Source organism: Panthera uncia, chromosome D1, assembly GCF_023721935.1.
Source record: "Panthera uncia isolate 11264 chromosome D1, Puncia_PCG_1.0, whole genome shotgun sequence".
Taxonomy (NCBI): Eukaryota; Metazoa; Chordata; class Mammalia; order Carnivora; family Felidae; genus Panthera; species Panthera uncia.
This window is the reverse complement of record NC_064808.1, coordinates 44450364-44472502: the sequence shown is the minus strand read 5'-3', so window position 1 is coordinate 44472502 and position 22139 is coordinate 44450364. Positions and strand designations below refer to the sequence as shown.

Below are 22139 nucleotides of genomic sequence, written 5' to 3'. Positions count from 1 at the left end.
CACGGGGTTTCTAGTTAATTCTGCAGCAGCTGGGAAGAACAGGCACTCAGCTTACTTCCTGCATGTGTGTCTGCACCAGCCCGGTGACAGGGCCACTTGGTAGGGAGGGTCGGCTTACCAGTGGGAAGGGGAAATCTAACCACGGCTGCCCAGTCCTCTTGTAAGTAGCCAGACCACTGACGTTGCCAGGCCCTGGATGGGTCCTGGGCATTTGCAGGGCGGTCATGCTCTAAGTTTGTTGTGGAAGCAAAGAGGTGTATGTATACGCTTGGGAAAGTCCACTGTCCCTGCTCAGTCCAGCCCTTCTAGAAGCAGTCTTCTCCCTCTTTCTTCATCACACGTCATCCCGCTCCAGTTTCCCAGAACTTTGGGTTTGTTTATACCGTCTGAACGTTAGAGACCTCAGTCACCCTTCTGGCGGTCCCAGATTTATTCATCAGTGCAAGAGCAGGAAAAGGCAGACCCCGGGACCACCAAACTTCCCAGCCCTGGGTCCCTCCTGGACATTCTTCTCATCCCCTGCCTCAGATCCTATCCTCTATTTTACGTCTCAGTTTAGAGAATCTGGGGGCTACAGCAAGAAAAACCCCGGCAAGGGGCGTGGCTTTGCCATTTTCAATGATCCTGTATATACTATGGATAATGTGAGAAATATCCCAGTCATGCTAACAAACTCAGATCAGCACACGCTTCAAAGTTTATAGAACGACGCATGCACATGCCTTCTCTTTCGTCCTCACCACACACCTGGGAAAGGTTTTTCAGACGGCATTTTATAGAAGAGGAAACTGAGGCACAAGGGTCGAAGTGACTAGATCACTCAAGAGGAAGACCACACATTCTATCCCGGGGCGCCCAGGCTCCCAATCCGGTTATCTGTGCACGGATGTTTGTCATGGGTATCCTGGATTTGAAAATTAGCGGGTGAGGTGATTTGAGATTTGGATAACATTCTACCTCCAAAAAGCTTCAGAAACCCTTTAGGCCCATAACTAAGTCATGATGTAATGGATATAAATAGTGAAGAGAAATCCCAAGTCAATCTGGGATTCGACAGCCTAACAGAGCCCCCCACTCCCAGCCCAAAAGAAGGGTGACCTAGAGGATAGACACAGAGAAACAGAGAAAGCCCCTAAACTAAGAATCAATCCCCAAAACCCACCCAAACCCAGTTTCCAGAGTTCCCAGCACGGTTTCACGCACCAAAGAATTCCTGCCTATATCTGACCTGGTGGCCATCTTGGCCGGGCCCTGGGGTGGGCTTCCCCACCAGGAAGCAGGTCTTTGCTGCATTTGACATTTTCCTGTGTTTCCAGAACGTGATGCCTTTGACACCTTGTTTGACCATGCACCAGACAAGCTCAATGTAGTGAAAAAGGTGAGCAAGAGGTGCCTGGGAGGGAGGGGGGCGAGCTGCACCAAACAGTAGAACACACGCATGCAGCTTGCAAGCTTCTTCAAACTGGTGTCCTCGCCAGCTCTCGGCAAACTCGGGGCTTTCCCACCTGATGTACACTTCACCCGTCCCGTTCCCACTGGATACCTTACCCACTCCCTTCTCCCATCAGGATGACAGTGTCTCCTGGGGGTTCTGAAGCTACAAGCACCCTGTCTTCCCATCCACACTGAACCCCCAACCAACCGGGCCTCCTCACTCAGCCCTCCCTCCTCCCCAGGCACAGGGCACCTGCCCCTAGGAGGGTCTGAAGGAGGGACCCGGTGAGGTCTCTTCTTCTCTGCCCGCCCCCCAACCCTGAGCTAGGACATTGCACCTATCATTCTGCCCTCTCGGGACCCCCTGCCCCTTTCACATTCCTGAGACTGGCTATTTGAATCCCACAGTGCAGGAGACCACAAATCCTGGGGGCCGTCCTTTCCTGCGAACTCAAGGAGCTTTGCAGAAGAGCCTCATAGGCTGCTTATTCTCACCCAGCTGAGCAGTGATCCCTGGCACAGCATCCTTGGCTGGGCCTTGTCCTGTGTTATTACACTGGTCCTCGTCCTCACAATAGGGTCACACAGGTGGCCACCAGGATCTGGCACTGGCGAGAGTCTCCATCTCACTGCCTGGCTTGTGCTTCTCTTTTAGACACTTATCACTTTTGTGAACAAGCACCTGAATAAACTGAACCTGGAGGTCACAGAACTGGAAACCCAGGTGGGTGACAGCCCTGAGCGCAGGGTGGGGGGCAAGGCCATGTTCAACAGCCACTCTTCCAAGTGCCCCATCCCTGCATTGCCAGGGTGGCTTTCCATGCTGATCCTGAAGCTTTCCCAGGAGGGAGTGAGATTCTGTCCTGCTCACAGGAGTGAACTGCGTTGAATGCTGATTTTTTCCAGTGTTTTATTTTGAAAAGTTGCAAGAATATCATCATGAATATTCGTATATGTTTCACCTACCTACACCAGTTTTTGGCAGTTGACCACATTCGTTTGTTTCTCTCCCTCCTAAATACTTCAGCGTAATCTCTAAGAACAAGTACTCTCCTAAATAATCACATTACAATTATCAGATTCAAGCAATTTTCACATCAATACATTAGTCTATTTAGGTTGAACCACATGAAGTCATTGATATTTGGCTACTTAGGACAGTGTCATAGGGATCAAAGAAACAGTTGTCTTAATATTCTCAGGCTGCTTTTAATGGCCATGTCTCATTAGTCTCTTTTTTAAAAATTTTTTTAATGTTTATTTATTTTTGAGAGAGAGAGAGACAGACAGAACATGAGCAAGGGAGGGCCAGAGAAGGAGACACAGAATCCAAAAGTAGGCTCCAGGCTCTAAGCTGTCAGTACAGAGCCTAATTCAGGGCTGGAACTCACAAACCACAAGATCATGACCCGAGCCAAAATCAGATGCTTAACAACTGAGCCACCCGGGCACCCCTAGTCTCTTTTTAATATACAACAAATCCTCAGCCCTTTTTTGTAGGACATTGACATTTTTGAAGAGTGCAGGCCATTAGATTCATAGGACCTCAATTTTTTCCCCCTCATGATTAGATTCAGGCTATGCATTTTCAGTGACAATTCCACCCCCATAACACTGTGCTCTTCTCAGGCACTTTGTCCCTTAGTCCCGTTCCTGGTGACAGTAACTTTGGTCACTTGGTTAGTGTCCACCAGATTTCTCTACTGTAAAGCTTTCCCCGCCTTTATAATTAATCTTTATCAGGAGGTACTTAAAGACTGTGCAGGGGCGCCTGGGTGGCGCAGTCGGTTGGGCGTCCGACTTCAGCCAGGTCACGATCTCGCGGTCCGTGAGTTCGAGCCCCGCGTCAGGCTCTCGGCTGATGGCTCGGAGCCTGGAGCCTGTTTCCGATTCTGTGTCTCCCTCTCTCTCTGCCCCTCCCCCGTTCATGCTCTGTCTCTCTCTGTCCCAAAAATAAATAAAAAAAAAAAAAAACATTAAAAAAAAAAAAATTTAAAAAAAAAAAAATATAAAAAAAAAAAAAAAAAAAAAAAAAAAAAAAAAGACTGTGCAATACGGGGCGCCTGGGTGGCTCAGTCAGTTAAGCATCTGACTTCACCTCAGGTCACGATCTCACAGTTCATGAGTTCGAGCCCCACGTCGGGCTCTGTGCTGACAGCTCAGAGCCTGGAGCCTGCTTCGGATTCTGTGTCTCCCTTTCTCTCTGCCCCTCCCCTATTCACGTCCTCTCTCTCTCCTTCAAAAATAAACATTAAGAAAAATTTTTTAAAGACCGTGCAATATACCCTGTTTCCCAACCCCCTTTCATCTGTGATGAACTTCTAAAGTGTGGTTTTCTTTTGAGGATATGTGGGCACCTCCTGTTACGTTCAAAGACGATTTCCGGGTCTGCCACTGAGCTTTACCTGCCACTGTGTCTTGTCTGTACTCTGTACTCTTTGGGAAGACAGGGAACCCTCTAGAAAAGTGATGTGTCCTCGGAAGAGCTAGAATGAGTTCTGGAATCCCCACTTAAGTTTTCACGGGCAAGGAGGGTTGAGAGGCATCCTCTGCCAGGCACATTTGGTGCCTGTCTGCAGGTTCAACCACCAAGTCATCAGAACCAGCAGTCAGGGGTGGGGACAGTCTAAGTCAGCAGCACTCAGAGTTGTGAGCAGACCTGACCCTAACCCAGGGTCCTCCCCTGGGTAGACATATTGGATTCTTTTTATTCTCAGTCAGTTCCAGCCACTGCCAAAAAGAGGCCCAGCTAGGTCCACGGGAGGGCCTTGATTCTGACACAGACGCTGGGGTCTGTTCTCCCGTTCACCCTGGCATGGCCTGAGGATGAGTCAGGGTTAGGCCCTCCCCACTGGAATTGAAGGCCAGCTGGCTGGAAGCAGGGAAGAATCTTGTTCCTAAGGTCAAGTTCAAGGCTGGGCGGGACACCCATCATGAAGCCTGAGCCACAAGCCCACCAGCTGGTCACCCAACAGACACGGTCCAGCTCACATTCCAGGCAATTCTGTCTAGTTTTGTTTTAAGTTCCCTGAGAGGATTCCAAGAACTTTGAGCTCTTAAGACCTCTTTAACAACTGGGGTTTATGCCCACAAAGACTTGGGGGCCCCACCTCCTTTGAAGGGTTCTCTAATTTTAGGTATCCATCTGACCTCTAGATCTTTTTTGTATTTAATTTTTTAATGTTTTTATTTATTTTTGAGAGAGAGCAAGTGGGGGAGGGGCAGAGGGGGGAGGCTAGACAGAGGATTGGAAGCAGGGTCTGTGCTGACAGCGGAGAGCCCGATGCAGGGCCTGAATCCACAAGCCAGGACATCATGACCTGAGCCGAAGTCAGATGCTTAACCAACTGAGCCACCCAGGTGCCCCTGACGTCTAGATCTTTGCTCAGACCATCCTTGGCCCCTGGCACGCCTACTCCTCCCCAATGCCCCTCATCTCACAGGCCCCTCACCGCCTCCACGAAACCTGCGCTGACTGCCCACTGCACATTCTTCTTGCCCTCCCGCAGCAGAAGACCCGCACCTCCCACTTCGCTCAGGAGACTACTGTCCCTCAGACCAGGTTCCCAACTGTCCTTGATGGAAGGGACCAGGCTCTATGCCTCTCACTGTGGCCCTCAGCACACAGCTGTGCTTCGTCAACAGGAGCCGGGAAGTTGTATCCTGACTGCTTTGCTGTTGTCCCAGATAGTAATAGTGATAGTTAATATTTAGTGTCGCCTACATGCCAAACAGTGTTCTGGGCACCTTGCACATATTAACTGCTTTATCCTCATGATGAACCTCTAGAGCAGGTACTGTACTTCTCATTCTCCCCACGTCACAGATGAGAAAAATGAGGCACAGACAAGTGACCTAACTTTCTCAAGTCACACAGCTAATAAGCAGGACAGCTGGAGGCCTAGGGCCAGAGCCATATACTTAACAGCTACGCCTTGCTGCCTCTCAAACAATAATACAACGAGAGGTGACAAAGGAGAAAGCCCAGGCCTGCGGAACACTAGAGTTCTTTCTCTGTTCACAGAGCAGAAGTCACCCTGCCATGGGCTTTCAACCCCATTTCCCTCCTCCCTGTGCCCCACCCCCCCCCCTGCCCCCCCCCCCCCTAGCTCCTACTCATCCCCCAGGTCTCTTTTCAGGCTGTGCCACCTCCAGAAGCCTTCCCCATGGTCTTCAGGGGGAGTGGCCGACCTCGGTCAATCTCACACGGGCCAGTGTGCCTGCCTCCATCAGAGCAGCTACTGCCTTCCTCCACACTAGACTGTGAGCCCCTCACGGGCAGGGCCACACTGACCTTTCTCTGCGGTCCCCGGGCCAGATCAGGGCTGGGCACACGCTCAGTGTTCAATACATGCTGGATCAGCCGAGAGCCGGACCGTGGGCCGTGGCTCCCGGACTGGACCAGCCAGACATGGGCTGGGCCTGCTGCACACAGGCCTTCCTGCCTCAGGCCGCTGCCATTGACCCTCTGCCAGCAGCCTGCCTGGGGATGGAGCCTTCAGGGCGCTGCCATGACAGCTGACGAGCCCCCTGGATAGGGCTTGCCTCGGGGGGCTCAGGGGTCCAGTGCCTTCACCTGGCCCTCTCCCTTCAGTTTGCAGATGGGGTGTACCTGGTGCTGCTCATGGGGCTCCTGGAGGGCTACTTCGTGCCCCTGCACAGCTTCTTCCTGACCCCGGACAGCTTTGAACAGAAGGTAAGTGGAGGAACCATCAAGGGAGGGCCCCAGCCCTCATCCCCCCATCCATCCGCCCTCGTGGGGAAAAGGCAGCGGCTTCCCATCTGCCCAGAGTCTCCCATGGTTGGATGTGGGGCCCCTTCTGATGAACAGCTGGGCTGGGAAGGAGCTACCTGCGGACCACCGAGCCTCCTGAACAGCTCTCCTTCCCTTTGCGGCCTGATCCCCTAGCCATACGCTCCCGCCACGGGCACAGCCCAGCCTCCTCTCCCCCCAGACATGACAGGGAGGGTGGCGGTAGAGCCGGCCAGACCTAATGCTCACACTCAGCCGGGTTCTGATGCCTCTCATGAGTACCACGGCGTGCCCGCTAGACAAGGGACGTTTGGTCCAAAGCAGAAACCCTTCTCTGCCTCTTGAACATGTTTTCCGTCTGATCCTTTCAACTGTGCATCCTGAGTCCCTAAGCTTAAAGTCCTGGCAGTTGACCTGGGAACACAGCAGGACAGGAAGAAGATCTTGAACTTCTCCAGGAACGTTTCACCAACAGCCAGCTGGGACCTGCCAGCTCACACTCCATATGGCCTGCCCATCTTGGTAGCTTCGTTTCTCCTTCAAATCAGGGCCTCAATTTTACTCAGCCCCTGCCCCCCTGGCTATAGTGCTGGATCCTTTGCTTTCCAGGGTCAGGTCCTGGGAGTCCCAATGATCCAGGAATCAGTGCACAATGACATAGCCACCATGTTTCTCTTTCCAGGTCTTGAATGTCTCCTTTGCCTTCGAGCTCATGCAAGACGGGGGATTGGAAAAGCCGAAACCACGGCCAGAAGGTACTTTGCTCTTCCTTGGGTTTGTGATAAGACCCTGCACGTGAGTGTTCAGGGCACAGGGCAGGCCTCGTGTTCGACTGGTATCAGGGGAATGTCTCTTCTCTGAAGTCGTCTTTGCCATTTGCAGGGGGAGGTGGGACGGGGCTCAGCTGCTCTGTCCTAGAGATCCTTTGTGACTGCAAGTAAAGATCCCACACATGGGATTGCAGAGTAAGGCCTGAGCGGGGGGTGCCACAGGACCTGCCCTGTGCCCAGTTTCCAGGTTCTTCCGTCCCTGGACAGGCTGCTGACCTGTCAAACAGCTGCGCCCCAGCCAGGCAAGGGGAGAAAGCGGGAGTCATCACCAGCAGCTCTGCTCTGAGCGTCATTCCCTTTTCTGTTCTTTGCTCACTCCAACTCTGCCCCAAGACGAGGCCTGATGTGTTGGGCTTGGGTCGAAAATGTAAGACTGGATAAAAACACAGAAGGAGCAGGCTGCTCATGCAGCCTTCCCGGGCTCACACTTGGAGCCGTGTGCCTCTGTGCATATGGGAGGCACGCTTCTCCTGGGAGCCTCCTTGGTACGGACGTTTATTGACTTCCTGACTGAAATATTCCATTTTATCAGCGCTGGTGAGTCAACACTGTGTTGCAGATAATTTTCTGTTTTCCATTTGTGGGCCCTTTTGCTTGCCCCCGCCTAGTCGTTTAAAGGAAAGTGGATCAGTAGGGGCTGGCTGCGTAAGCTCCCCGTTGTTAACTTGCACCTGCTCCTCCATCCACACCTCCACTTTGGGGGATGGGGAGGGTCATTCACTGACTGTCCAGTGGGCCCAAGACCCCACAGATGGTGACGTGCCAACAGGGGTGGGCTGTCCCTGACCTCAAGGCACTCGCAGCCACTCGGGGATCACGAAAGATGCACCCGGTAAGCACGACGGAATGACAGTTGTGGCCACTACCATGAAAGAGGGACAGCTAAGAGAGCGAGAGAATTGAGGAGGTGACATCGCTTCCGGCTGGGCAAATGACGGGTTAGTGGAGATGATGGCAGTTGGGCTAAACCGTAAAGATCAGTTAGGATAGAGGAGGCGGCATCCCAGATAGGATGACAGTGGGAGCAAAAGTCCTGCCTGGGGGATGGGGAGGAGCCCCGTTTGTGAGACAGCAGAGAATGGGGCTAAGCTGGTGACAGCCCCGGATCCAGTCCCCACCCCACCAGCTAGCCGTGTGGCCTTGGGCAACTTACCGATCAATCATCTCTGAGCCTACTTGTCATGTCTATAAAAATGGAGCTCCTAGAGACACGCACATGACAAGATTAAATGGGATGACGTCTGACGCACAGCACCTGGCACCTGACCATCAACGTGAAGTGGTCGCCTATTCATCTGGAATATGAAGGGTATGAATTGGCAAATGGTTGGTGAGGATGAAGTGAACTGGTGCTAGGTCCTGGAGGGCCCTGATGCTAATAAGGCAGGGAGTTTGGACTTTATTCTGTAGATAGTGGGAGACATGGAAGTTTCTTAGGCAGGCAAGTGATGTGATTGAAGCTCTGTTCCAGAGAGATCATTTGGAAGGCAGTGTGAAGAACAGACACTTAGACGTGGGGCATTGGGGACCCCAGGAGGAAAAGCAGGCTTGGCAGGGGCCATAAGGATCTCAATCCTGAGGATTGACTGAGCAGAACCAGAGTTCGGGGAAAAGATCAGGGCTATGGTGATGTAACTGGAAGTCTCCCACTTAACGGAAGCTGAACAACAGGAAAGCATGCCGAGGAAAGAAAAGGGTTAAGGGCAGTATCTTGTGCAAATGTCTTTCTTGAAGCTGGAGGAGAAAGCAGGAAAACCAGAGGAGATAGGTAGATTATGAAGATGCGGGTTGTGTCCCGGTGTCATGCCTTATCACAGACCTCATTAACTCAGCTCCGGCCAACAAAAGCCAATCCCTTATTCTCATTTATTGCCACCTGTTCTGAGCGCCTGGTCACTGCCGGAGGGCTTCTAGTAAGGTTGGTCTCCTTCTAGGGGCCCTCTCCTGGCAAGGTCACTCTGGCCATCCTCATGCCATTAGGAACGGACTCTGAGCCCTGGGGCCAGATGATGGGCACCCGCTTCAGAGTAGGAGGGAAAGCAGGAGAGGAGAGATCTGGCCAGGGTTTCTCTTTCCATGTTCTCGAGCCGCTTAATATGAAACTTCCTGGTCACGGATGGGAAGTACTCCTCCTGATACGTCCATTTTCAGGCATTTATTTCTCTCGGAACAGACAGCCTTCCCAATATCAATTAACCTACAAGGCTATTTCAGCATTTAGAGGACATTTCTCATACAATTACCGACTGAACTGCTTAATATGGAACTTCCTGACCCATGGCCATGGAAAAACACATCTGCTTTATTTGTTGTTACACTGGGCATCATGCCCACACCGAAAATTTCCAGTGCGTAAAGGAGAACTGAAATGGCATTTTGTGAAATTGTACTTTGTGAGAGGTATATACCCCAGCATTCCCTCTGGTTTCTGTGCTTCTACCTGGAAAGTAGATTCAGTGGTAAATGTTGCAGACTTTACAAAAGGTGCCAGTGTGGGTAATTCTTTGAGGGTTCTTCCAAAATCAGACTGGCTGCGGTGGAGGTGTTTTTCATGGCAAATGTTTTTAAGGTCAGGAAAACTCATTCTCTGCCATACTGTTTGACATTCAAAGTTCCGTTGTACCTTGAAGTCTCTTGGGAACTGGGTTTGCATCTCAGATGACTTTTGCTGCCCAGGCTTCATAAACTTTTAGTACGCCAAGTGTTAGCATCAAGTTCACGGCCAGCGAAGCCTTTGAAACACTGGCATAAAGCTGATGGCTTTTTATTTGGGGGATTACACCACCTGTCTTCCAATGCACATGCCTACCCTGTTATTATTCAGGGAGAGGTGTCGCTGAACGTGGTTAAGACTCTAGCATGATAGCCAAGTGGGGACTCAGAAGAAATCTAGTTCCAGGCAGGAATGAAGCCTGTAGGTCAGCCAGCAGGCTGATGGAATATCTAAAATTTAAAGAGTCCGAAAGTTGGGGCCAGACTTCAGGCAACGCTAAAAAGCCAGGCAGGTGACAGAAGCTGAGGTCCAAGTGATCAATTCATTTGGAAAGGACTTGTTTAGTGGCTAGAAATACGGAAAATGGTTCAATTTCTCTTCCTCATTCCTTTAGGAGATAGTGTGCACACAAGACAGTGGCAAAAATTTAAAACTGACGGTATTAAGGGTTAGCAAGGATGTGGAGCAACAGAAACTATTGGTGTGACTATAAATACAACCATTCTTCTAAATCAGTTTGTCTTTATGTTATATATGTTATATATTGTATAGTTTACTGTCTTTATGTCATGTAGTTGGAGATTTGTAATGCTTTATATGGTGGGTGGAATGATGGCCCCCAAAATGTTCACATCCTAATCCCCCGGACCTGATGATAGGTTACCTTACATGGCAAAAGGGATTTTGCAGATGTGATTAAGTTGAGGATCTTGAGACAGGGAGGTTATCTCAAAGCATCTGGATAGTTCCAGTATAATCACAAGGGAAGCAGAAAGGCTCAGTGTCAGAGTGAGGCAGCATAAGAAAGACTCAAACAGCCATTGCTGGCTTTGCTGATGGAAGGGGCTACAAGCCAAAGAATGCAGGCTTACAGAAGCTAATCCCCCGAGCTAGAAAAAGCAGGAAAACTAGTGCTCCCCGGAGTCTCCAAAAGAGATCGCAAGCCTGCTGATACCTTAATTCATCCCAGCGAAGCCCATTTTGGACTTTGACCTTTAGAACTACAAGATAACAAATTTGGGTTGTTTTAAGCCACCAACTACATGATAATTTGTCACAGCAGCAATAGGAAACTAATACATCTGTGATGCAATAACTCGTTCATACATATGCATGTCCATACACCAGGAACTAAACTAGTCCAAGACTATCCATGATAGCCTAGACTGGACAGCACACCCCAACAGACTAGATAAATTGGAGAACAGCCACACCATAGACTAATACACAACAATGACAATAAACGAACAGAGAAATTGGCGGAAAGACTTCTAGTTACTGTAGCATGAAGAGGTCAGTGATTATTCTCTGCAAAAAGGCAAATATAAAACCAGACAAAAGGATCAAAAATGACCACTTCAAGGCACTGAAAATTGACTGTAAGTAAGTAGACAACAAATTGAGAAGCACTTATTCTTGAAAAACTATAAAATTAGAGCTGGATAATTATAGTTCTAGCTCAATAAAACAAATTACACCTCAAAATCATTTACAAAAATGAACAGCTCAGGGGCACCTGGGTGGCTCAGTTGGTTAAGCGTCCGACTTCGGCTCAGGTCATGATCTCACAGTTTGTGAGTTCGAGCCCCGCATCAGGCTCTGTGCTGACAGCTCAGAGCCTGGAGCCTGCTTCTGTGTCTCCTCTCTCTGCACCTCCCTGCCCCTGCTCACACTCTGCTTTCTCTCTCTCTCTCAAAAATAAATAAACATTTAAAAAAAATGAACAGCTCACGCAACATGGATGAACCCTACAAACAGAATTTTGAATAAGGAAATCACAAAAGAATACATGTAGTAGATTCCATTTATATCAAACATAGAAACAGGCAAAACTAAAATCTGCTATTTAAAGGTACCTATGTTGCTGGTGGAATTATGAAGAGCTAGGAAATAATCACCATAAGAATCAGGATACTGGTTATCTTTTCCAGGTGAGAGGGGCTTATGACCAGAATAAGCTCATGACCATCCTCTGACATTCAAAATTCCGTTGTACCTTGAAGTCTCATGGGAACTGGGTTTGCATCTCAGATGACTTTTGCTGCCCAGGTTTCATAAACTTTTAGTATGCCAAGTGTTAGCATCAAGTTCACGGCCAGCGAAGCCTTTGAAACACTGGCATAAAGCTGATGGCTTTTTATTTGGGGGATTACACCACCTGTCTTCCAATGCACATGCCTACCCTGTTATTATTCAGGGAGAGGTGTCGCTGAACGTGGTTAAGACTCTAGCATGATAGCCAAGTGGGGACTCAGGAGAAATCTAGTACCAGGCAGGAATGAATGTACCAGACGGGGACAGGGCTCTTTGAGGGTGCTGACGATGTTCTGCTTCTGTCATGGGTGGTGGTTACATAGGGTTTCTCTTCCAAGCATTTAACACCATACATGTAGGTTACGTGAACTTTTCTGGATGTTCGTCATATTTAAATATTTTTAGGGGCGCCTGGGTGGCGCAGTCGGTTAAGCGTCCGACTTCAGCCAGGTCACGATCTCGCGGTCCGTGAGTTCGAGCCCCGCGTCAGGCTCTGGGCTGATGGCTCGGAGCCTGGAGCCTGTTTCCGATTCTGTGTCTCCCTCTCTCTCTGCCCCTCCCCCGTTCATGCTCTGTCTCTCTCTGTCCCAAAAATAAATAAAAAATGTTGAAAAAAAAAATTTAAAAAAATAAATAAATAAATAAATAAATAAATATTTTTAGTATGTAAAGAGCAAGAGCGCCAGATAGGTAGCAGACCAACATCAATATGGCACATCTCCAAAGGATGGGTCCTATCCCACGGTGGGTGGGAGGGGGGGGAATAGGGAGCAGACAGGAAAGTGAGGCAGGGACTAAGAATGAGCTAGATCCATCAGGAGTGGGATGGAGGCTGGCTCACCCCAGCTGGCCTGTGGCTGCCCATCTTATTCCAGCCCCCACCACCTGGTGGCACTGAGCTACCAGTGTCTTCCCACCTTGGTCAAGGGATTTGGGGACCCAGCTGGAAAACTTCTGAGAAAGGGCCTCAGCAACTGGTCCAGGCTGGGATAAGGGAGACTTGTGGCACAGATGGCTCCATGGAGGGCATGGCCATACAGGGCCCTGTCCCTCTGTAAAGACTGTACGAAGAGAGTTCCCCACGCCCCTTTGACTTCTGCATCCTTTAGAGAACCATGAACTCACTTTGGATGGTCAGCTAATGAACAAGAAGAATTCCTAATGCCGCCGGGCGAGAGGAGCAAACATGGAGCCTTTTCCCCTTGGCCAGAGGCTATTTTCTCCCTAGAGTAGTCTTGGGTCTGATTGGTCTCTCCCTTGGCCACAGCCAGCCGGCTGACCAGCTCTGGTTGTTTCTAACCAGGAGCTCCACCGTGCAGACCGCTCCCAGAGAGGGGCCCCGGGCCAGCACACAGCGGTCATCAGAGCAGTACTGAGTTAGTAATCACACAATTTATTAGGCCAGGGCTTTCAAGAGGTTCTGTTTATATAGCATGGAGTCACAGTTCATTCCCAGGAATCCAGAGCCTCTCCCCTGGCTGACATAGCCCATCTGCTGACCTGCTTGGAACTGTGTGGTAGTTGGCTCTCTTGATAAGAACAGACCATTGTCAGTGTCTCTGACTGTAGTCCCCGCTCTTCACCAGGCCTACCTGGTGGTGATGGCCTATAGAAAGAAGGAACTCGAGTTTCCCAGGGAGTGCGGCCCCGTCTATGTAAATGGCACCCCCTGGAGTTGTGCACTACACAGACTTGGCAGCTGTACATAACAGGTGAAGACGAGAAAGGGGAAGGAAAACTACCGTGTAGGGAGGCCTTCACGTGTTCTAGATGTTTCTTGTAAACCCAGTTTTACCAGTGAGAAAACGGACTCAAGGAAGTCAAGTGACTTTAACTGGGTTACATAGCTGTCGTGAAGATGGGCTTCAAACCTCAGCAGGCATTAAAATTAAATGGTCAGCTTGAGACATTCTCCCATAGTGGGCATTTTCCTTCTCTAGAAACCTCCTAACTCACCTGTCCTTAAAAGGGGAGAACAAGTCCTCCTGCATCCATCTCTGCCTCTCCTCCATCAGCCCCCAAGTTCCTCCCTTGTGCCCATGCCCACAGCCTCCATTCCTCATCTGCCCATTCTGTGGCTAACACGTGGCCTCCACCTGCACGTGGCTTTGCTCTCTGGCCAGCCACCAGTTAGAGCCATGTCCCCTGGGAACTCCTTCCAGTCTTACCCTTGTGGGAGCACGGAGCCCTATCAACTCTCTCTTCTCCCTAGAATTTTCTTCCTTGGCTCGCATGACATTGGGCAATCATTCATTCATCTATCTATTTGTATCTTGTAAGGTCTACACATGCCAGGTACCAGATTAAGCCGCAGATGCAAAATAAGGCTGGCTGGCTGTGATCAAGTCACACACAGTCCAGGACAGAGGCAGATTTTATCAAATGAGCACAAAATCACCAATTTAGAACTGGAGGGAGTGCTATGGAAAGCATGGGGGCTCTGAGACCATAAAGCAGGGCACCCTCACCAAGGCCGGTTGTCAGGAAGGCTTTCCTAAGGAAGCAGTGCTTTGAGCCGCGATCTGCAGAAAGTTCAGGCGTTGGCTATTTGGGAAGGGTAATCTAGATGTTGCAACAGCATGTGCAGAGGCCAAGGTGATGGAGAAGCACAGCCATAGGGCAGTGGGGGGGGGGGGGGGGGGGGGGAGTGAAAGGAAGTCTGTGTGACCTGCATATAGTGAATGAGCAGGGAGTGTGGCATGAAGTGAGACTGGAAAGGTGGACCGGTTCACATCATGCCTTGCAAAGTCGTGATTTAAGATTTTGGACCTTATCTTAAGTGAAATAATTATATGGCCATACAAGTTATGAGCTGCACAATTTCGAGGGGCACCATTTAGGCCGTGGCCTAGGGTAATGATACCGCAAAAATGTGAACAATGCACCCTGGAGTTGTGCAGTGTACATCCTGTACAACCATACCCAGAGACTGAATAGTCTACCTACAGTGGGTAGCATGGATTAGAGAGGGCAAGAGGCTTTGAGGAGTCCAGTCAGGAGCCTGTTGCACTCGTCCTAGTACTACCCTACCTTCCTTTCATGCTCAGTCCCTTGCTGAGCTCACCTCTGTCCCTCTCTGCTTTCCAACAATTCCTCCCTTGACTAACTTCTTAATGATTGACTTGAGTGGAACTTAAGAACTACTCAACAGCAAGCAGTCAGGGACAAGCAGGAATTAGCCCACAGGGCATAGGACTCCTGGCAGAGGGTACCTTGGCAGGGGCAGGGCAAGGTAGCAGGGCAGAGCCGCTGGACAGGGCCCTAGATCTAGGGAGACTCTATACGTGCCTGAACCGAAATGGGAGCAGAAAAGGAAGCTGAGCTCCAGGCCTCTCGAGTGGTTCCTGGGAGACCCTGGTCTATCAGCAAGAGAACTTGGAGCAGGATCCGAGCCCAGCTAGGGTGGAGCAGGATTGGTCACAGCTGGGATAAGGCCTGTGAGGAAGTTGGGGCAGCCCTAAGGAGGTGTCCCGGCCCTGGACTCGGCTTGTAGCCCAGTCAGCGTTGATCTTTGCAGAGCCTGGACGCTGGGGCCTGAGGGGGCCTAGCTGCGGCAGCCACAGCTGCAAGGGTCCCAAGGCTAAGACCTGGGAGCCACAACCCAGCCTTTTGGAGCCACTGGCCTCCTTCTCTGCCTGATCTGGAAGGATCCCTGTCCCTACTGACCCGGGCGTGGTTAGAGCTCGGATAACTTCCCCTATCCCTCCTTTCCCAGGGGTTCAGCAGAAGCTCTCCCCACTTTGAATCTTACACTATTTACCTCATCTGACCCTCTGCATAGTTTGGTTTTTAAAAATCATTCTCGTGGTGAAAAACAGCACATATACAGAAAGGTACATGCAACATAAACATACAGGTCGGCGAAATCTCAGCCAGCAAGCCACCCACGTGACCACCACCCAGCTTCCAGTTTCCTTCCAGCTACGGTGTCCTCAGCCTTTTCCCTAAATGTAACCACTCTCCTGACATGGGCTTTTGCCTTTTTCTTTCCTTTTCTTTTTTCTTTTGTTTTTCCTGATTTATTTACCTAAATACGCACTCCTAAATAGGAGGAAGAATTCTTTCTCTTGTTTGTTTTCTCTACTCCCATTCTTCAAAGGACAGCTCTCCAAGGGAGTGTGTGCAGGGGGACCAGAGCAGAGAGGGGGCCTTGTAGGACAGAGGCGGCAGCCGAGGGCTCAAGGGGCAAGCAGAGAAGAAAGGGATGGGGGGAGGAAATGGTTGTACAGAAGCTGGGGAACCCGTGGCAGAACTCTCCTGAAAATACAAACTCCCAGCCGCAAAGCCAGCTGCCTTGCCCTGTCCTCCACCTGAAGCAGTCTGTCCCCTGATGACCCTTGTCTACTGCATATTCTCACCAGGTGGGCGTCTGTGCCCTCGGGGGGGCCCTCCCTGCCTAAGGAGAGGCAGCTCAGTCCTGACTCACCTCCTGGTCCCCCAACTATAGCCCCAGGCCCTCCACTCCTCCCCACCGCTCCTGGCTGGCTCTGTGGCCGAGGCTGAAGGCAAAGGAGCCCCACAGACCAGGGAGACTCAGGGGACGGGGCAGGGGCCCCTCGTGCAGAGATGTGGCTTCTAGAGCGAAGCCTGCATGCCCTGGGGTCAGGGGAGACCCCCATGCTCGGCACCTCTGCCCCTCGCTCCAAATTCTTGCTGCGCACACTGCCCATCCTTCACCACCCACCTGCCTCTGGTGGCCTCGTGGGGGATGCTTTTTCTCTCCCAGCAGTACCAAACGCTCTTCAGGAACACAGAACGATGTCCTGTGGGTGAGGGGGGACACCCACCCCGGGACCATGCTGGGCACACGAGGCGGGCGGTGGAAGGAAGGAGACCAGGAAGGACGTCTGCTTTGGGCTAGGCGGCCCCACTGAAGCAGCGTGTGTTTTGTTTTCTACACAGACATTGTCAACTGTGACCTGAAATCCACACTGAGAGTGTTATACAACCTCTTCACCAAGTACCGGAACGTGGAGTGAGGGGCACCCTGGCCCGTTCCCCGGCCACCTTAACCTGCTTGTTCCCGTGTCCAGCCCTGTGCTCTCCCGCCAGTCCAGCCACCGCCCGGGGAGAGTGGAGCTGAAGTTAGGAAGGAAATGATCAGTAACCGGGTGGGCTGACTCACACCTCCCAGGCAGTGGGGACTGACCCGGCCACTCCTCCCATCTGGTGCCAGCTCCAGAGTTCCTCAGTGCGATTCGGGAACCAGTTTAGGCACAAGAGACTCCCCTTAGAAGATGAAAACGAAGATAATCGTTACCATTTAATGGTTGTAAACTAGGTGCCGGGCACCACGCTAAGTGCTCTGACATCCTCAAACTCCTTAACACTCAAGGATCCCCACTGAAGCAGGTATTCTAATCCCCTTGGAAGATTATAATGCTCAGATGAGGCAACTGAGGCTCAGAGAGGTTACGTGACTTGCCAGAGGCTGGCACATGTTTTTCTTCTTTGAACATGCTTGTTAATAACTAGCCCATCCCATTAGTCTATAGTTGTGGGGGACGGTTTGGGCACCTGCACCCTCAAAGATGGCGGGAGCCCACCCATCCCCCCACCAGGCGAGCTGCTTCGCAGCTTAGTGATTCACACTGAAATTGGCGAATCCAATTTAAGTCAATTAATAGTGTGTGTGTGTGGCAGGAGTCCTGTCCCTCCACTACTTTGTACAAATGAAAATTACTCTTAATTCCTTCAGATTTGTAATAACCCCATACTCTGGTTTCAGGGTGATATTTGGGAAGAATTCTGTTTAAAATTAATGGAGTGGCACATTCTGCAGCCTTTTTGCTTGATTGCATGTAATGGAAGTGCCCTATATTTTCCTGCAAAATAAGTACTCAATTCATTATCGTTAGGCAAATGTACGGTAGCCTCAGGCACCACAGAGAGCTGGGCGCAGGCCCACGTGAGCGTGGCTTGGGAAGCAGGGCCCTTCAACAGGGACCCTTGAACTTTAAAGAAAGGAACTCCTTTTTGCCTTCTAATTGATCATTTAGACCATTCCTGGCTAAGTCTGCCCACATGCAATTACTGGCTAATTCAAGCGAGGAAAAATGTAAGTCATTTAGACCCAAGCCGAGCAGTTTCCTTGCGTGGGTTTACTCGCGGGCTTGCGGTTACTCGTATTCCCCTCTCTGTGAACCCAACTCTGAAATACAGGTCTGGGAGTCCCAGGCTGCTGGGTTCTGCGAGAATAGAAAAGGGGCCAAAATGGGGGTGACCAGAAGGACAAGAAGCATGAGGAAGCATTTGCACACTTGACATGGGGAGGGGGACACCCCCAGAAGAGGGGTGGGGCTTGTGGTACTTAACACTTGTACCCTTCCATTGACCAAGGCCTTGGGGTAAATAATAACTCGTTCTCATATTATATCTTCATTATAGAATTTTCCTAAACATGCCAGATGGACACCAGCCTGTAGACCCGCCTGAAGTCTGTGCCTGCTTTGGCACTACTTTCGGCTCATTGCCCAAAGCCCACCTCTAGTTTGAGGAATTAATTTTGATCTCTATCTACAGCCCACAGCCCCACCCTACCCCCAACAAGTTGGGCCTCCCATATTGTCCCAAACATTTCCTTCCAGCTTCGACGCATTTCCTGCTCTCTATCTGCAGTAACTCAGAACCCATAAAATTTAGATACACCACAATATTTCCGTGGACATTTTGCTCTAAGAAATCATTGTTACTCAGCATAATGAGCTTTTAAGATATAAAGACAATGTACTCTCTCGTGCCAATTATGTAAAAGAATACAACTCTTTTTATGTGATTAATGAAATACTACGTTTTTCACTAGGAAACACTAAATAGTATAATATTTGTGTGTTTGCTCATTTAAATTCCTGACAGCAAATCAAGATAAACCATTGCTTTGTCTCCTTGAGCAGTCCAGAAGCGGGATGAAATGAGAGGAATGTGTTCACTTAAACATGCTTTGCTATACGAATTTTGTCTCCTCTGTTGTCCTTTTTTCTTTATATTCATGCTGCAAATGTACAAGGTACGAGTGGCCTCATTAAGAGCCCTCCTTTTGTATTCTGCATACACATGGTATGGAAATGCATGAGAACGCTGGGCAGGTTTTCAATAACGGGGCCAATTTGTCAGAATACTATGTCTCAAGATGGAGGTCTTTGCCTCATCTTTGCCCAGACCTAGGGCCTGGGTCCGACATCTCACCTCCTCTGGAGGCTTTCCTTTAGATTCTAGAATCTCTTGCTGAATACGCGACCATGTTTTTGAAGGTGGAGAAAGGGATCAGAACAATAAATAAACCAAACTTAACCCTCACCTCTTTAAAAAGAAGAAACCAAGAATCAACTCTCTGTAGGCTTACTGCCTCTTTTTTTTTTTTTTTTGGCCTTTTCTCTTCCAAATTTAAACTGATATTTTGAATAGTTTACTTACAAATGGTACAAAACTCAAAGAGCATGAATGAGTAGTAAAAAAAAAAAAAAAAAACCTCAGTCTGCCTCTCTCCCCTCCCCCAGCAGCAGATACTATTGGCAACTATTTTGATCTGTTTTTGCATATTCATTTCCAGAGCTATTCCGGCCACAGAATGCATCAACACATATATAACATCATGTCTTTACATAAATAGCATAGTATGCATACTGTCATGCACATTGCTTTTTTCACTTAACATTACATCTTGGAGATTCACACTGGATGTTAAAACTTCTTTAAGTGAGATTGTAAACACTTTATAAATCCAAATAAACATCTCTGGTCTGCTTGAGCCAGGCAAGGAAAGCATTCCTCGAAGGAGGAGACGCTGCTGAGGTGATGATTTCAAAAGTTGAAGCTGAGATCTAGTGGGTTATGGGTAAGGGGTATGTTACCAGAGACGTTCTCATGCATCCTGAACTGAAATTTTTTAAAGGCACGCACTGCTCCGTTCCATCAGCAAATTCCCATTTCCCATGTGCAGGCACAGAGCTGACGTTCCCCAAATCAGGGAGAAGACCCTTTATCGGCACATCGCCAGTGTTGCCTTGAGTTGGTTGCGATTTGCAATGGCTACATTCAGTACTTTCTAATCATGAATTACTGTCAGCTTGGTTTTACCATTATCAGTTTATTTTGTTGTGGGTTGCTTGGTTAACCCTCCCTAGTATACTGAAGCTCTGAAGCTTATTTGCATCAACAGTATTCTGGAACTGTAATTTTCCAATGACCGGATTCTCAGACATGTATACATTGTGGTTCAAATATGAATTGTCCATACTCCAGTGCTAAAGCCAATGTATACATGATCCACTTCCCCCCCAATTATCACCAATTTATTTTTCCGCTGGAAAATGAGACTAGATGGAGTTGGTAGGTCAAGCAGTTTTGCCCTAAGCAGGGGCTGATCAAAAATAATTTGAGACCCAATGCATCTAATGCAGCTGCACCTCAGGAAGCCTACCTACATTAAACATCCTAACTCTGCAAGAGGGATATGTCCTGAAACCTTCACTCATGCTAATATCGCATGCAATCGCCCCTCCATAAAATTCACTCAGGTCTGTTGGAAAATTCAAGAAAATACTAAGAACAGAACTGCATTGAGATGCAAATGCTACATAGGAGGTAGACTCACTCAGCCACTAAGGGACCTGTGTCCACACACCAGCTTCCCAACACTTACAGATTCAGGTCTCAGCAAAAGACAAGTCAGCGTGTACAAGTTGCTCACTGTCATAACTACAAAGATCGTATCTGCAAACACCATGTTCTATCTGCAAATGCCAAACGTCGGCTGTTTTTCCCTCTTTCCCCTGAAAAATAAAATATAAACCCAGGCTAGCTCCAGAATTTGCTCAGGCTCCCTGCTTTATTAGGGTGGTGACTGCCCACGTGAATACATGCACAGGCATCCAGGAGGGTGCTCAGCACGAGATAAGCGGCCCCCACACCCAGGCTGACGATCTTGAGTTTCAGGCTTCCCAAGTAGGAAGCCACCAGTGAAGCACGTCTTAAAGTACATTTGTGGGATGTTAATCGATGTTAGATGGAAAAAAATGTCACATTCAAATACGTTTGGGAAATGTGAGGCTAAAGAAAATTAAACTCACTTCCTACAGCTTTGGTTTTATTTTTTCCCTTTTGTTTTCTTTTCCTTTTGTAATTTTTTTAAGTTTTATTTATTTTTGAGAGACAGAGAGAGTGAGTGGGGGAGGGGCAGAGAGAGAGAGGAAGAAAGAGAATCCCAAGTAGGCTCCACACTGTCAGTGCTGAGCCCCATGTGTGGCTCGAACCCACGAACCGCGAGATCATGACCTGAGCTGAAACCAAGAGTTGGATGCTTAACCGCCTGAGCCACCCAGGAGCCCTAACTTTTGTTTCCTCACTGGAGCTCATCACAGAGTCTCCTACACGGAGGCATATTATGACCCTCCACAGGGAGACAGATGAGGGCACATCCAGATTGCATCTGACCATGGGACTGACTTACCCCCTGAAAATCTGCAGGATGAGCGCTCTGTGGAGCTCATTCATTCGGTTAACCAGCTGGCCAGATAGTCAACAAGCATGCACTGAGTGTCTACGATGTCTTAGGCGTGCCGGGTCCCATGACAAAGGAGGCTCATTTGTGGAGCTCACTTGGGGACACATATACACACAAAAATCACAAATCAGTGGTGCCCAGAAGCTATGGTGACCGCTGAGGACAAATACAAAAACTTGTGAAAGAGGCCCCGCTTGGGTTTTGAGGTCAAGAGAGGCCTCTGGCAAAGTGATGTTTTCAAGTGACATCTCCTCACGTGAGGAGCTTGTCCTTCAAGGGAACAGCATAGGTGAGGACCCCAAGCCAGGAGAAGACTCGGCTCCCTGGAGGGAGCTGCAGAAAGCCAGCCTGGCTGGAGTGTAAGGAGTGAGGTAGGGAGAAGGGGTATCAGCTCAGAGGTGTCAGAGGCCTGTGGATTTTATGAGAAAAGTGGGAGGCAGTGTGTATTCACAAGCCTTCTGGCCACCGTGCGAGAAAACTCTGCAGAAAGCAGTCAGCAATAATGGCGTCTGAGGCTGGCCCTCCATCTACAAACCATGGTGACAGCCAGAGAGCAAAGGAGATCAGGAGAGGAGACGAGCCTCTGCCCACCCCCAATCTGGAAGCCGAGGTGTACTTAGGAAAGCCTCATCCTCCGCCTCCCTGGGGCTGCTGGGAGGGCAGGAGGTCCTAAGCCACCTCCAACCTTCCTGTATTTTCATCCCCTGAGAAGAGGTAAGGGAGCCTGAAGACCAGAGGAGGGTGTGTGCATGAAGCAAAGGAAAGGGCTAGAGCCAGAAAGCCAATCCCTGAGGCCCAGTGTTTGCAACCTCCTCACCACAGAGGACTTGTGCCGTTGGGTCCCAGTGTGGATTCAGCGGGGTTGGCGGCGGT

General features: G+C 49.6%; 1 protein-coding gene across 1 annotated transcript in view; it reads left to right on the top strand.

Moving 5' to 3' along the window:
• PARVA (parvin alpha) overlaps positions 1-18716 on the top strand; it is a 171660-nt gene extending 152944 nt beyond the window's left edge. Inside the window, exons 9-13 of the mRNA XM_049649836.1 lie at positions 1317-1378; positions 2090-2158; positions 6029-6130; positions 6870-6942; positions 16667-18716. Of these exons, the coding sequence (XP_049505793.1) occupies positions 1317-1378; positions 2090-2158; positions 6029-6130; positions 6870-6942; positions 16667-16743 (383 nt within the window). The 3' untranslated portion in view covers positions 16744-18716. The remainder of the gene's footprint in view (positions 1-1316; positions 1379-2089; positions 2159-6028; positions 6131-6869; positions 6943-16666) is intronic.
• Positions 18717-22139: the final 3423 nt, after the last annotated feature.